Source organism: Podarcis erhardii (genome assembly GCF_964252035.2).
Source record: "Podarcis erhardii genome assembly, chromosome: 6".
In the NCBI taxonomy this organism is placed as follows: Eukaryota; Metazoa; Chordata; class Lepidosauria; order Squamata; family Lacertidae; genus Podarcis; species Podarcis erhardii.
In genome coordinates this window covers 51,698,631-51,711,890 of record NC_138510.1, presented here as the reverse complement: position 1 = coordinate 51,711,890, position 13,260 = coordinate 51,698,631, and the positions used below count along the sequence as shown (strand labels likewise).

The following is a 13,260-nucleotide window of genomic DNA, read 5'->3' as shown; positions in this document are numbered from 1 at the left end:
CATTTTGTCCAAGTCACACTCACCTGCCTCACACCTGACATAATGTGATGTCAGGCAAAAATACAGCTGCAAAGGAAGAAGCAGGAACCTTAAAGTTTGATCCTGCTTCTTCCTTAGCAAGTGGAGCTTGTATTTGACACCTTTTAGATTTGGAGCTCCCAAGTAGAGCTGAGTTTTGCTGAAAGTGGTATTTGCACCCACTGCCAATCAGTGGGCACCATTAAAATGTTTTCATACCATCTGTTTAACATTACTGAAGGGCCCCTCAATGAAAGGAGGATCCTGAAGAAGCCAAATATTTACATCTTATCACCTCAGCTCATTGCACCATCAAGGATGCTTAGCACACAAAGTTCATAGGCTGCTTGGGCCACAGGAGAACACTTTGGCTCATGCAGCCTCCCCAATCTGCAGGTAGAAGTGGTGCTCACAGAGGGCAATACTCAGGTCTAGATACTGGCCCCTGTTGAAGTTTATATAGTTTCCCATCCTTTTCTCTCCGTTAGCTACGACAATATACCATGTAAAACAGAGCAAAGCCTGGAGCTACATGTTAAAAAAATCATGACTCATTTTATATAAGTCAAATAAACTTGAACACAGAAGGCCAATGAATAATTACCAAATGTTTGTTTAGTGCTACATGACCTAAGATGGCTTATGCACCAATGTGAACAATCTTTTATGATTTAGACAACAATGACAAATGGGAGATTGAAAACAAAGCAAGCTGCTTGGAGAACATACTAATTGACTCCGTAGCTTAAGACAAAGCCCCAAATAAATCACTATCCCCTTTCAGTGTTGGTCTCTGCTCTTTCCCCTCCCACTGTAGCAGTGAAAAGTTTGGGGGTCTGTTCCAGTTAGGGCCACCTCTCTCTTTATGGCACCACTGCAGAAGTAATTGCCTTATCAACCCTTTGTCTGTCTGCCATGCCTTTCCATCCACATGACCATTCATGCAGTAGGGGTTGAAATGAGAACATACTAGATACAGCCAGCAGAGTCAGCAAAGCCTGTGTCCACCACCACCCACTGAAGCCTTGTAGACCAGTCCATCTCACTTTGAGAGGTTTGTCCTCCAAGCACTAGAGAATATAACTGAGCCTTTCCCACCTCAGGTTAGGGACTTGAGATCAAAGGTCATAGGGATTTTAATGGCTCCCTCTGTGTAATCACCTGATCAGTTTTATTGATTCAGTGTCGATGGAGTCGTCTAATTAGTTTTCTATGAAAACGAAGAACTTGGCCTTTGACCTTTCTTTCTGCCAGCAAGAATGTAAATCAAAGGGCGTTGTCATGCACTATCGATTCCCAGTTGCACTTGAAATGGGAAGGGGAAGGTAGAGCATGAGTTAGGTCTGACAGCAGCAGGCCAAAAGTATCATAGCTCTTCTTCCAACATGTTTCTGATGGAAGATGAATATCTGAAAGGGCTGGGCGGGGGTGGGGGGAGAAGAGCACAATTCAGTCATTAAAAGAGTCAGTAAGCTGGAGAAACTCCAGACCAGAATGGAGGGCTACCTCATAGGCTAGCACTCAATATTTTTACACTGGAGAAACCAAAGTTACTTACAGTTAGCTCTTCTTGAGGGTATCACTGGCTTCACTGCCTGCCACACACTGGAGAACATGCGACTGAAGTCTTACGACGTAGCCAGTCAATTTCTTCCTGCTGAGGGCAAGGGTTATACCTAGGGCTTTGTGTTCTGCACTAAAAACCCCATCAAAATTAAAATTAAAACTGGAATTCCATGGCCTGTATGCATTATGCAAATATGCACATATTTGCTCATTTTGCATAATTTATTTTGCTACTCTATGGAAGGGTAAAGAGCTATGCAAAACACCACGGTCTGATCACTAGAAGTCCTACTCAGCCCTCCTATGGCTTCAGAGATCTCACCAGAGATACTCACACACTTTCAAGGTGACCTTTGTAAAAGCTTATGGGCTAGAAACTTCCTTCTTGGTGCTGAATTCTATATTTAATAGCAAAACATAGCCTTTCCTGCAATTGTATACACAGGCTTAATTATACTGACTTGGAATATTCAACCCTACACTACCAAACCAAACCTTCACAGCTGAAGCTGAGTCTAGCAATGAGAAATGGATACTTCTTGGTTCTTGGAAAACCAGCATGCTTACAGCTGGTTGCTCCATTGGTCACTAATCAACACAATTATCACACACCAAGTCGCCTCTGGAGGGTATAAGAGATACTGGTCTGCGTGCAGCAGGCTACAACAGGAAAAGGCAACCGTGAACACACTGAACAAAATGGAACTTCCTTCCAAGTAAACACACACAGGATTGTCCTGTTAAAAGAGTCTGTAGAACTACTTTTTTATGTTAGCACAAAGAACTCACCGTGACACTCAGTATGGGTATGTATGTCCACAATATAACACAGAATAATTCTGGCTACTCTTAACAGATATGGGAGGGTACCTCACCTACCAGAGAGATGAGAAAACTAGGGATGCAGCATTAAATTGGCTCGCTAAATTGATATTGAAAATTTGTTTAACTAAAAAGGTGCCACTGCTTAAATCAAACGGAAGATCTAAATTATTTTTACTATAAGGACTTAGAAAAATACATGGAGAGCAGGCAACATCTTGGCAGAGGCATGACCCCCTCTCATCAGAGCAGGAAATACCTCCTGCAACGAATGAATGCATCACCTAAGATACAGTATGGGGTTCTTTTCCTCAACTCTATTGTTTAATTCATATGCAGGGCACATGAGTCAAGCAACCGTTCTATAATTAGATGAAACACTGAGGGAAATAGGAACTTTGTGGGCATCCAGAAGAACATTCTGTGAGAATAAGACAGAAACAAGCAAGCATGTCTTCCAGTGGGAATGGGATGGTGGTGTGAGAATTGGTGCCCAACTAGGACCATAAAAAAGACCATGCTTCAATGGTGGCACTGCAAAAGGTGGAAGACCTTCAATGTTCAAAGCAGCCTGAGGTATGTCTCTTTTATTGCAAAGATAAGTTTTCAATAAAATAATTTATCCATGTAGCTCTGCACTGCAGTCTCTGCTACCACAACCTTAGTCTTCCTTGCAGTTGTGAGATAGTTAATCATGTGCAGCATTATACTAGGGAGTCTTAGGCGTGCGTTTGTCCCCTCCTGCCTCACATGCGTCATAAAAACTATTCTAATCCATAAGATCTAGCTGATGATCCAGCACCTGCCTACTCTAGCTCAAGGTCTATCTAGACAAAAGCAACTAGATACAGGTGCTTCTGCCCACCCACAAGTGCTGGATTAGATTCAGATTACGGAACAAGAGGTAATGGATTCTGTATTTACAAGGAAGTTTACAAAAATCAGACATAGGAAATACAACACAATCACTACAGCAACAACCAGTATGAGGCTGTTAATGCAAGGAAGTCCAACCCATTTACCTGGGGCAGCAACATCCTTTTCTGGAACAAGAGAGGGCAATGTCACTGCAGGAATCCCATAGCATAATGTACACATACTGGCAAATGCAGCCATCTTGCCCCTGCAGTCAGTGTCCTGATCCTCCGACATCCAGGATCTGGAACTTCAGGCTATTCATGGCTTTTTCACTTTTTTGACAGACGATGAACTGGAAGCAGATTCCCTGCGCTTTCTCTGTTCCAAGAAGCAGAAATGAAAGACAGGTGTTAACAAGAGGTCAGACCATCCAGCTCAGTGCTAGATGCAACACAAACCCTTTTCTAGAACCCAAGGTATCGGGTGTGTCCAGACAAGGAATTCAGGAAGAAAACCACCACACAACACCTGAGAAGACTCTGGACCAGGCCTGGTACTTAAAAGCTCTGGAGGAACTTTGAGGCACAACATTAAGCTTGTTTTTTTTACCATAAAATGGTCTTATAAATGACTCTAGTAACAAAACTAAGGAAGGGATGGAAAGAGGATGAAAGTTCCAATACAAACCCCCTGGTATGGTGCAGACCTTTCCGGAGCCAGTATTTCTAGGTTTGACACATAAAGGGAAGGAGTAGAGGTAACCACAAGCCTGCCTGAAGCTTGTGAATTAGCATTTAACGGGATTAGCAGATTCCACTGGCTGATGCATGACCCCTAAATCAGTCACAGGCCCCTCCCAAGGGCACACAGTGAAAACTTAGCAAAGAGTTGGGATGTTTGCAAATTGTACTAAATGTGCCTGAACTTTCCTCAACAGATCAACTGGGAGAGAGAGTGCAATGCAGAGAAAAGAGAAAAGATCCACCGAAATTATCAAGCAACATTGGCAGTTTAAAGCCAATGCAGGAAGTGAAAGCCATTTAAACAAACAAACAAACAAACAAACAAACCCACCCACCACCATTTCCTTTTCCAGGTCCACGGTGAATGGAGGAAAGAAATTAAAATGAGCCCTCTTGGGAACCACAGGCTGCCATCCACCACCTTTCCTTGTTTTAAATGTTTCAGGCATAAATGATTGAGAGCCTGTATTAATAATGAAGCCCCCACACTTCTTGGGGATGCAACTATCTCCATGGCAGAAAATGCATGCCTAACTGCCTTCAGTGGCTTTGATTAGTGGGGAAAGCGCACCACTTTGTTAACTGGCACCCTGTGAAAAACAATACCCAGAATTTTGGGGAATTAGGAGCAAAGGTACATTTAAAGCAGCCAGCCCAACCTGGAAACAAAGGAGTGGGGGCCCGAGAGCTTCCCAGGGAGGCTGGCGAATTAATGGGGATGAGCGCATGTGTTTGATAATCTTTATATGGCAAAAGAGCCATCTTTCAAATATGTCACAAATTCATATTAATCACCTTCCCTAGCTTGGCTCTGCCCGTCGCCGTGGGCAAAAACTGAAAGTGTCTGGTTAGGAAAAATGTTCTACATTGTAATTTACAAGAGCCTGGGAACCTGGCTCCCTGTTAATGGAAAGGAATGATTTTAAAATGAGAAAATATATATTATAAAACACACACGTATCATGATACAGATACACATTTATATAGACGCGCAAGCGAGCTTTCTAACTCCATCTGGAAGGAAGGATGTTTGATGTTAACAATGTAACTTCTCACTTTCAAGCAGGCTCAGAAAACAAGGAGCCGGCAGGAGTTCAGATAAAGGCAGCTTAAAAGTCAAATGATTCTGACTCTGAACCTGAGACTTCTTAGAGGCAAGGTCCTTTCCTTTCCCCATTAATGGGCTGACTTGTGAGCCCAGGAACAAAGTGCGCTGATGTGAGGAATTCTGAGGAGAGTCAACTCATTATGGATGGGCGAGTGGAGTCTGAGTCGCACAAATCAAAGGCTCTAATCTGGAGTAACTGGCTGCACTTCTGCTTGGAACTAATTTGTTCCCAAGTTATACTCACCTTTCACCCTGCAAAGGCCCAGAGTAGCGTCCCTCCTGGGTCAGCAGAGCAATGCTCTGGGGTGGGGGTGGGGAGAAGGCTCCCTTCACTGTGGGCTGCCAGCAGTGGGCATCATGACATGCCCACAGCAGACTAACCAAGGCTGGGGTGCACTGGGCTGGCAGTCCGGTGGCCAAAAGCTGAGCCTATGAAAGTGGATATTCTCTTCTATTTTTTTCCAGCCTGCGGTGAGAGGGAAATGTAGCACTAAAAGCCTAGTGGTGTCACGTGCAGATGCTTGAATACTAGACCATCTCTCCTACAGAATTACAAAAAAGAGCCCACTTTCCATTGTAACAGAGCTAGAACCCCAAGTGAAATATTGAAGAAGCTTTGGGGAAGGAACAATTGCTCCTCTAAGGTTCCTGTGTAGTCTTTCAGGTCCACACCAATGACTAGCAATTTGGTTGCCATTCACAGGTGGTTCAAATGCCTGTATATATTATTTGGGATGAGAGAGCATATGGCGGGTGGGTTTGTTGCTAATGCAGGATACAGTGGGGAGGATTCCAAATTCATTAGTGGGAAGGAGGTGCTGTCAGGAGAGGGAGCAGAAAACTGAAAGCTAGAACTTTTGGAAAATACCAAACAAGCCACTTTTTAATATGCAGAGAATATGGTGAAACGTCAAGCCAAGATGTGTTTCTCCACATACATAGTAGCTCCATGCCAGGCAACTTAACAAGAGCTGTTGGAGACAGGCATGATATTTTATGTGTTCTCTAGTCTACAGGATCACCCTGGCTGCCATGGTAAAGTCTAATAGTCTTCATTCTGCGTGTCAGTGCCGGGATTGTTCTGTGCTCTTGTCTTTTCTGCATATCATGGATTAGGGAAAGGCCACACTACTGGAGCTGCAAGCATTTAGAGAGTGTTTTATTTGTTACACTTTCCCACACAGGAGCTCAGAATGACAATTTAGCCTAGCAACAATTCTATGTGGTAGACCAGCCTGAGAAATGCTGCCTTGCCCAGGTCACTCAGCTTCATAGCCAAATAGTGATTTGAACCCAGGCTTCCCATGTTCAACCCCAATAATCTAGCCACAACAACAACAATGGCTCCCACGTGAGAATTGCAGAAAATTATCACTCACTGACCACCTGTTTAAGCCAATGTCCACTTGTTCACTCAGGTGGTGTCATATACATAGAGACAGGCCATAGGAAAAATACTCCGGATGCTTTAGTCATGGAGCAGAATGGGTCTATGCCCAAATAACTCCCACAGCAACAGGATCAGCTCCCTGAAAGGCAGGGAGAGAGACACACACTCCATCGAAAGTGGGGCAGCTTCTCTGATTGGCAGCAGTGTCATTCCACACACACCCCAATGACACCACTCCCCCACATACTTATGCCCCTCCCCTCCATCTTGGCAGCAACAGTGAACCTCCCTGAGATGCCCCCCTCCTGCTGGGTGGAATTTCTTTCCCCTCCAAAGACAGCATAAAGTGGTCACAGTGTGAATGCGCTTGACCTTTTGTCTTGGACTAATCTAATTGTGTCGTCTTTGTGTAACCAGCCGGTAAAGGTCAGAGCTGTATTTAACAGGGGGGCCCTTTAGGTACCAAATTTGCCTTGCAGTGAATTAACCTGATTATATTTCTTTCAAATATGTCAGAGCCCAGGTCACATTAACCCTCCTGGTGCTGCCTTCATTCTTTTTGTTCCTATTCCAAGCATGGAGTTGGAAAAGAACAGCACTAGGGAAACATAAGTGCAATGTTTTGCAAACAGACACAAGTCAGTGAAAACTCTCTAGAGGAAGAAAAGGATTCTGAACTGGCCTGCTGCTGAGGCTTGCTGACCCTGCCCCCCAAAGCAGGTGAGAATTTATGACACAGAGATGTGGGGCTCATAGAATCATAGAATAGAATCATAGAATCATAGAGTTGGAAGAGACCACAAGGGCCATCGAGTCCAACCCCCTGCCAAGCAGGAAACACCATCAGAGCACTCCTGACATATGGTTGTCAAGCCTCTGCTTAAAGACCTCCAAAGAAGGAGACTCCACCACACTCCTTGGCAGCAAATTCCACTGCTCAAATTCCACGGCTCAATAGTATGGTGAAGCCCATTCAGTAGGAGAAGCCTCTAAGAATGAGCGGTTACTCAAAACTCCATGTCACCTTTAGAGGTTACAGAGAAAGTTACTTGAATATCAAAAAAAGAAGTCATTTTTTTAAAAAAAAAACATCCTGACACACTGCTGTGCCAACATACTGGGACAGCCATTATGCAAGGAAGCAAGAAGGGTTTGGTGGCCAGCTGACTAAGCACAAGTCATTGCATTAATCCCATTTACTCCACTGGAAAAAACTTTCTTGGGCATAGAACCATGGAGCGGAAAGACAGAGGATCTCCCTTACTGAGAGGAGATGGAGCAAGCTTGTTTTCTCCTGCTCTGAAGGGCAGCACTTGAACCACTGGCTTCAAGTTACAAGAAAGGATATTCTGACTAAGCATCAGGAAGGACTTTCTGACAGTAAGAGCTGTTTGACCGTGGAACAGACCCTCACAAGATGTGGTGGACTCTCTGAGGTTCTAAAGCAGAGATTGGATGGCTATGCATGCTTTAGTTCAGTCCTTCATTGCAGAGGGTTGGACTAGATGACCCTTGGGTCTCTACAATTCTATGATTCTTGGTTTGCAGTGTTATTTTTTCAAGCAGGCCTAAAGGGGTGCAAGGGCATGCCAACATCAATATCTACTCACCGAATTGGGTGTGAGGGGAGCCCCCACCACATCAATGATCTGCTCCTTTGCGTCACCCTTGCTCTCTTCAGTGCACAAGCCTGACTGTCCATCAGCATGTGAGCCACCATCTGTGCTGGGCCCTGTGCTACCCGCTTTGGCCAATGCTTCATAGCGGTGCCGCAACATCTGCAGCTCATATTCACAGTTTGCAAATGCTTGCTTGAGCTCATACAGCAGCACCAGATCACTGCGCAGCTCGTTGAACATCTGGACAATCTCCTCTGTCGGCATCGGACTCAGGTCTGGAGGAGGCGAAAGGAAGAAAGTTAAGCAAGGGAAGTCTGTCCCTTGCCAGCTGCAGACTGCTCCAATGCTCCTCTGTAGGTCTAGGTTCAGTCCAAACTGGCTAAAGCAGAAAGCATTAAAAAGTCGAGTCCTTTATTAACTCAGATGTAGCACAACTGGGAAGTTTTGCCTGCATCAGACTCACTGCCAGCCAAGCCTTCACTGCTGTGCCAAGCCAGGGATGTGAGGACAGTCTAGAACAGTATTTTGCAATCTTGGGTCTCCAGCTGTTTTTGGACTACAGTTCCCATCGTCCCTGACCACTGGTCTTGCTAGCTAGGGATGATGGGCGTTGTAGTCCCAAAACAGCTGGAGACCCAAGGTTGGGATGGTCTAGAAGAAGCTCCTCTTCAAAGGAGGAGCAACCCCGTTAGTACACAACCTGAGCAAGCCACTGAAGCCAAGCATTACTGTTCTCGCTGAATCCAGGGAGTCCACTGCCTTCCCTACCCAGGAGAGGCTGGGGGGGGTTGTATTTTGCCCCTTAGCCAAAAAGTGCAGGCCAGGCATATCCCCACACAGGTTGCGTGGGACCCATCCATAAGAGGAGCAACAAGGAAGCACAAAAGCCAGGCAGAGTCTCACAGACAATGGCCACTAACCCCTTTCACAGCACCTCTCCCTGCACGAAGAGATTTGCCTCCTTAATACTGGGCTGTCACTCTCGATGGCTTAAAGAACCCAAACAAGAGAGAAAGAGACAAAAGACTCTGTTCAAATACTTTTCGACTGGGAGGAATTTTTTGAGAGGGGATATTCTTGTGCATCATCTTCTGGCTTTTACCCCTCTGCTGCTGCTTCTTTTTTTTTAACAAAACACATAAGATCTTATTTTCAAACCCATTCACATAGTGTTATTCAAGGAACTGGCTGTATTACTTGGGGGAAAAAATAGCCCCTCTCGACTACAAAGGCTTTGCTCCATGGGTCTCTCTCTCTCTCTACCTGCCCTCTTTACTCACCTACTCCGAGTTCCATCAGCATCTGCTCCAAGGCTTTAATCTTCTTCTGTCCCACGGAGCTCGGCAGTTTCATCTGGAATACAAAGGTAACAGCCACACAGCTCTGAGCTAGCCCTCACTCACAGCCGCCTAGTTCAAACGGCAAGGGAGCTTTGCTTTTTATAGTGCACGGGGAAAAAAGCGAGCCAAAGAAAGAAAGAGAGAAAAGGGAAATCAAGTGCTGGGAGAGGGAGGCAAAAAGAAGGCCTGAAAGTTTGCAGACGAGGGCCAAGGGCAGGGACTGAAAAGCCTGGTCGCAAGGGCTTTTCAGTTCCTCCCGGTGCCAAGATGCGGAGATGCACAGCTTTACAGCTTCCATGTGCAACTGAATTAACAACAAAAGTTCTGCTCCGCTTCGAACCCTCTCCCGCAGTGCCCTGCCCATCAAAGAGCTCAATTACACAGCAGCTAATGTGCGATGCTGCCCTACTTTACTTGCTCTTGCCAGCCTGATTAGACTCGTGCACTAACAGACTTCCTTCTCCCTTTACCTGCCGAGCCCAGAGCCGTGGGATTCATTTACAGAGCCAGTTTTCTAACAAAAGACGCAAAGAGGCACAAAGAGCACACACACTAACTCAATTGGCAGAAGTGTGAACACACATTCACAGTGGAGCTGAGGGGGGTATGGGGAGCAGGGAAGTATTAGGCAGGGGCAGGGAACCCAAGCTGGGCATGATATCACGCTTAGCTCAAAAAAACCCCCAAACCACCCTCACTACAACCCTACAGGCAGGAGCAACTCAGAACAAGCAGCTAAGGAAAAGTACAAAGAACTCAAACACAATTTCAAGTAGGAAAAGGGGACTTGAGCATGCAGGGAAAACTAGCCAAGCTAATGGCCTTCAAACACACCTTTGGGCTTCCAAAAACCCAAGTATAACAAGGACTACCTGGAAGGGCATCGAGTTTGGATACCTGCCTCTTTCCATTCCTGCCTTTTGCCCTTTTCTTACACAAGCAGAAAGTTGATCCCTGCACCACTGCTCAGTTTCCAGTATCAGGTCAGTGCTCCTTGATTTTTCAATAGGAAATATAGATATTAGCCTCTCTCAAAGGGCCACTTCCAAGTCATGAAGATACTGGGAGCAGGAAACTGGAAAAACTTCCCAGTTGCTTCCAGCCTCTGACCAGTTAAATAATTTAGAGCAGATTCGCATTACCAACTCGCAGGAGGATTATATCATGTAAAGCGTCTCTCTGCATTGACAAATACTGCTGGGACACACCACCAAGGCTGCCAACCTCATGGACAATCACAGCATGGTTGCAACCATCTTGTGAAAAACAATCAGCCTAAAATCAGGAAAGACGCAGCACAGATACTCACATAAATCAGCCTCACCTACAAGTGAAGGGATCAACTGCAGTGGTGAGAGGGAAACAGATTTCTACTGGCTGCCAAGGTAAGCCAATCAGAGGCCTGGTTTCAGGTAGGCACTATCAGAATTCTCATGAGGCAACAATAATTTTTGCCTTCTCTTAGTCATTACTACCCCCCATAGTGCCCATCCCTTTGCAGTAGGTTCTCAGAACTTCAGGCCAGAAATGGGGTTTGTGAAGAATTCCCAAATCCGCAAAGGGCAGGCAGAGGTTGCCTTAGAGCAGGGTTTCCTAAACTTGGGCCTCAAGCTGCTTTTGGACTACAATTCCCATCACCCCTGACCACTGGTCCTGCTAGCTAGGGATGATGGGAGTTGTAGTCCAACAACAGCTGGAGACCCAAGTTTGAGAAACCCTGCCTTAGAGTATGTGGAAGTAGCCAGAATGAGATGTCTAATGGGATTTTGAAGATGCCAACAAGGGTCAACAATAAAACATGGAAGATTAGATTCTTAACACATGGTACCCTGCTTAAGAGAACAGAATCTCCTCACAAGGCAACACTATTTCATCACATCCTGTTTTGAGGCTCTTCATGTATCCTTAGAAAATCTACCACCTCACTATATAGGTTTTCTAGCCAGTAGAACAACACTTGTATGGCTGAGATCTGGGGGGAAGCCATGTGATGCTTTCCATTCAGAATAAGCATCTTTCCTATCTGAAAGAGCTTTGTTAGGTTTCTAGCTCACTCCTCCCTGCTAATCGCAGCTCCAGATATGCTGTCTTCTATATACTAGCAGAAGGAAATAAGGAGGATCTCCTTCATGTGTCAATCAGAGCTCCATCAATGACAAGCGAGGAAGGGCTGACAGCTGGACCCAGAGTCTTTAAACAGCCAGGATTATTGCCTTGCTATGTTTTGGCCTGATATATTGGCAGCTTCAAGAATAGAAAGGGACAGAAGCAGTCTGGATGGATTTAGATCTACCAATAGACCGCAGAAGAAATACGAGGCCAACTCAGGAGAAGCGGGACTGTTTTGAGTTTACTCGGCTTTAGAGAACATCAATTAAGCTTTCCTTTAATTTTGGGGGAGGATTTGGCCTGTGAACATGAAAGCTCCATTGGCTTCTTCAAGCAAGAGTATATTTTAATTTTACCGTCATTAAGAAAACGTTATGATTTATGCGGCTGCTGTCGAACTAATATCTTTAAAATTTAGCTGGCTAAGCCAATTCATCTTTAAGACTGATGAAGGTTGATTGCTCTCTATGCAAAATGTATTAAAACTAAATGAGGAGTCTATTACTCACAGGGCGCTGATAATCTGTTAGGTAGGCTCCGTTAGCCTGGCTGTCTCAACGGCAGCAGGAAGGCCCAATGCTCCACTCACCTCGGCAGCCAAAAGCACAGGCAGCTAAGAAGAGCAGGCATTCTCAAATCTTGCAAGATTTTTGGTGCAATCAAGTTTGACAGAACTCTAAGGCTACAAAATGCAGGACTCTGATAAACGGTGCTGGTTTTGGCTACCACGAGGACCTATTCCCCTGGCTATGTGTCGTGTTTCCCTCAAGCAGGACCTGTGACTAAAACTGTTGATGTTCTATGCTCTTTTCTGCTTCCTTCAGAGACCTATCTAGGTTCAGAAGTGAGATTCAGCACTATTTGCCCTCAAAGAGATCTGGATAACCCAACGCCTGTAATAGAAGTGCCTTTCTGACACGACAGTGCCTGTGACAGAGCTCACTAAAGTTCCTCTAATCTAGTAGTCCCAAGTTATTGCCCTAATAATGTGCAGGAAGGACGTTTCCCTGCATTAAGAGTCCACATTCCACATCAGCCCTTCAGCAGAGATCCCACTACACTGGATAAGAAGAGATACAGCTTCATTCCCAACTCTGTCAATTAACCCTTTCTGCTTCAAAAGGATGCTTGTATCAATTTATGAGCAAAACTGGGGATGTCAATAGTCACATGCTGGTACATGTACTGAAGGCTTATGTAAAACCGAGTATGAAGTTGATATTAGCAGCATGTGCAGTTTTGTTCCTACGCACACTTCTCCATTTCCTTCCCAGACAAGTCTTGCATGGATCTTTAATGGGGGCAGATTAATCCAGCTGTTTAGCATTGCTCTTTGACTGGATAGTGCTGGAAACAAAACACTGGGATGAGGCACAGGGTTGAATCAGTTTGACAAAGATGCTTCCAAAAAATGCTGGTGACCATTCTGTATCTTGCAACACATCTCAGCTCAAAATGGCAACACTGCATGTTGGGATTTATGGCAGATTGAAAGCCTTCGGGAGCCACATTAGATTAAAGGTGGCCAATCACAACCTGCTATTTTCCACTAGGCAATAAAGTGCTTCCCTTAGCACCCCACTGCAACACCGGAGAAAGTTCGTTGTTAAGCAAGTGCAATGGAAGGATTCTTGAAAAACATGTAGTGTCAGGCCCTCCCTCTCTGTAATCTATTAGAATTATTTAT

At 45.1% G+C, this 13,260-nt stretch overlaps 1 protein-coding gene across 2 annotated transcripts in view; it reads right to left on the bottom strand.

Moving 5' to 3' along the window:
* Positions 1-615: 615 nt before the first annotated feature.
* DMAP1 (DNA methyltransferase 1 associated protein 1) overlaps positions 616-13,260 on the bottom strand; it is a 34,810-nt gene continuing 22,165 nt past the window's right edge. For both annotated transcript variants that reach the window (XM_081865545.1, XM_081865546.1), the window contains exons 9-11: positions 9,405-9,477; positions 8,116-8,399; positions 616-3,642 (exon numbers count right to left, since the gene is read on the bottom strand). In XM_081865545.1, coding sequence (XP_081721671.1) covers positions 3,583-3,642; positions 8,116-8,399; positions 9,405-9,477 — 417 coding nt within the window. In that variant the 3' untranslated portion in view covers positions 616-3,582. The remainder of the gene's footprint in view (positions 3,643-8,115; positions 8,400-9,404; positions 9,478-13,260) is intronic.